Here is a 697-nt window from a genome sequence, read left to right as displayed (position 1 = left end):
GGCATGTATGTGTGAGTGAGGGTGGCGAATTCCGGAGGCACCAGCTCGATGTGGGGCGCCAGTTCGCCGCGGCCCGGAGAGAAAGCTCCCACCTTCCCGCCCTCCCCCAAATATGGGGGCTCCGGAGCAGGCCATCCCCGCCCCTCCCCCCACTAGCACCTTCTCTGACAGCAGAGTGAGTCCGGGGGATACGGCCACCGTCCACACACACCCTTCTTTGCTCCCTTAGAAGACCTGGTCGGCCCCGGACACAGCGACCACTCCCAGGTGCCCAGCAGCAGGGCGCATGACCCGGGCCCCACGCGGCTAGAACGCTCAGGGTACCGCCACCACGCGCCCCTGGGCTCTACGCTGGGCGCCGGGAATGAGTAAGGGACTCCTGCTCACCTGGCACGGGGGTTTCAGGCACCCACTTGAGTCCCGGCTGCAGTCTCTGGAAAAAGGAGCGGACCTGGTGACAGGTGGCATCCGGCGGCGGTGGCGGGGGCTGCGCCTGTCCGGGGCAGTCCAAGCTAAGAAGCATCGCCACCACCAAGCACGCGGTGCGCACGGTCCCTGCCATCCTGCTGGGCGGGGATCGAGGGGAGCGCGGGAGAGTGGCGGCGGGGACGAGAGCAGTCCCAGGACACGCGGCAAGCCTCGCAAGACGTGGTCCGAGGAGGAGCGGGAGACGTGCAGCTACCCAGCCGCTGCAAAA

The 697-nt window shown here is 67.9% G+C and overlaps 1 protein-coding gene across 1 annotated transcript in view; it reads right to left on the bottom strand.

Moving 5' to 3' along the window:
• GPC3 (glypican 3) overlaps positions 1-691 on the bottom strand; it is a 427,782-nt gene extending 427,091 nt beyond the window's left edge. Inside the window, exon 1 of the mRNA XM_015596824.2 lies at positions 388-691. Coding sequence (XP_015452310.1) covers positions 388-562 — 175 coding nt within the window. The 5' untranslated portion in view covers positions 563-691. The remainder of the gene's footprint in view (positions 1-387) is intronic.
• Positions 692-697: the final 6 nt, after the last annotated feature.

The sequence above is a fragment of the Pteropus alecto genome, unplaced genomic scaffold, assembly GCF_000325575.1.
Source record: "Pteropus alecto unplaced genomic scaffold, ASM32557v1 scaffold19, whole genome shotgun sequence".
In the NCBI taxonomy this organism is placed as follows: Eukaryota; Metazoa; Chordata; class Mammalia; order Chiroptera; family Pteropodidae; genus Pteropus; species Pteropus alecto.
This window is presented reverse-complemented; position numbering and strand designations above follow the sequence as displayed.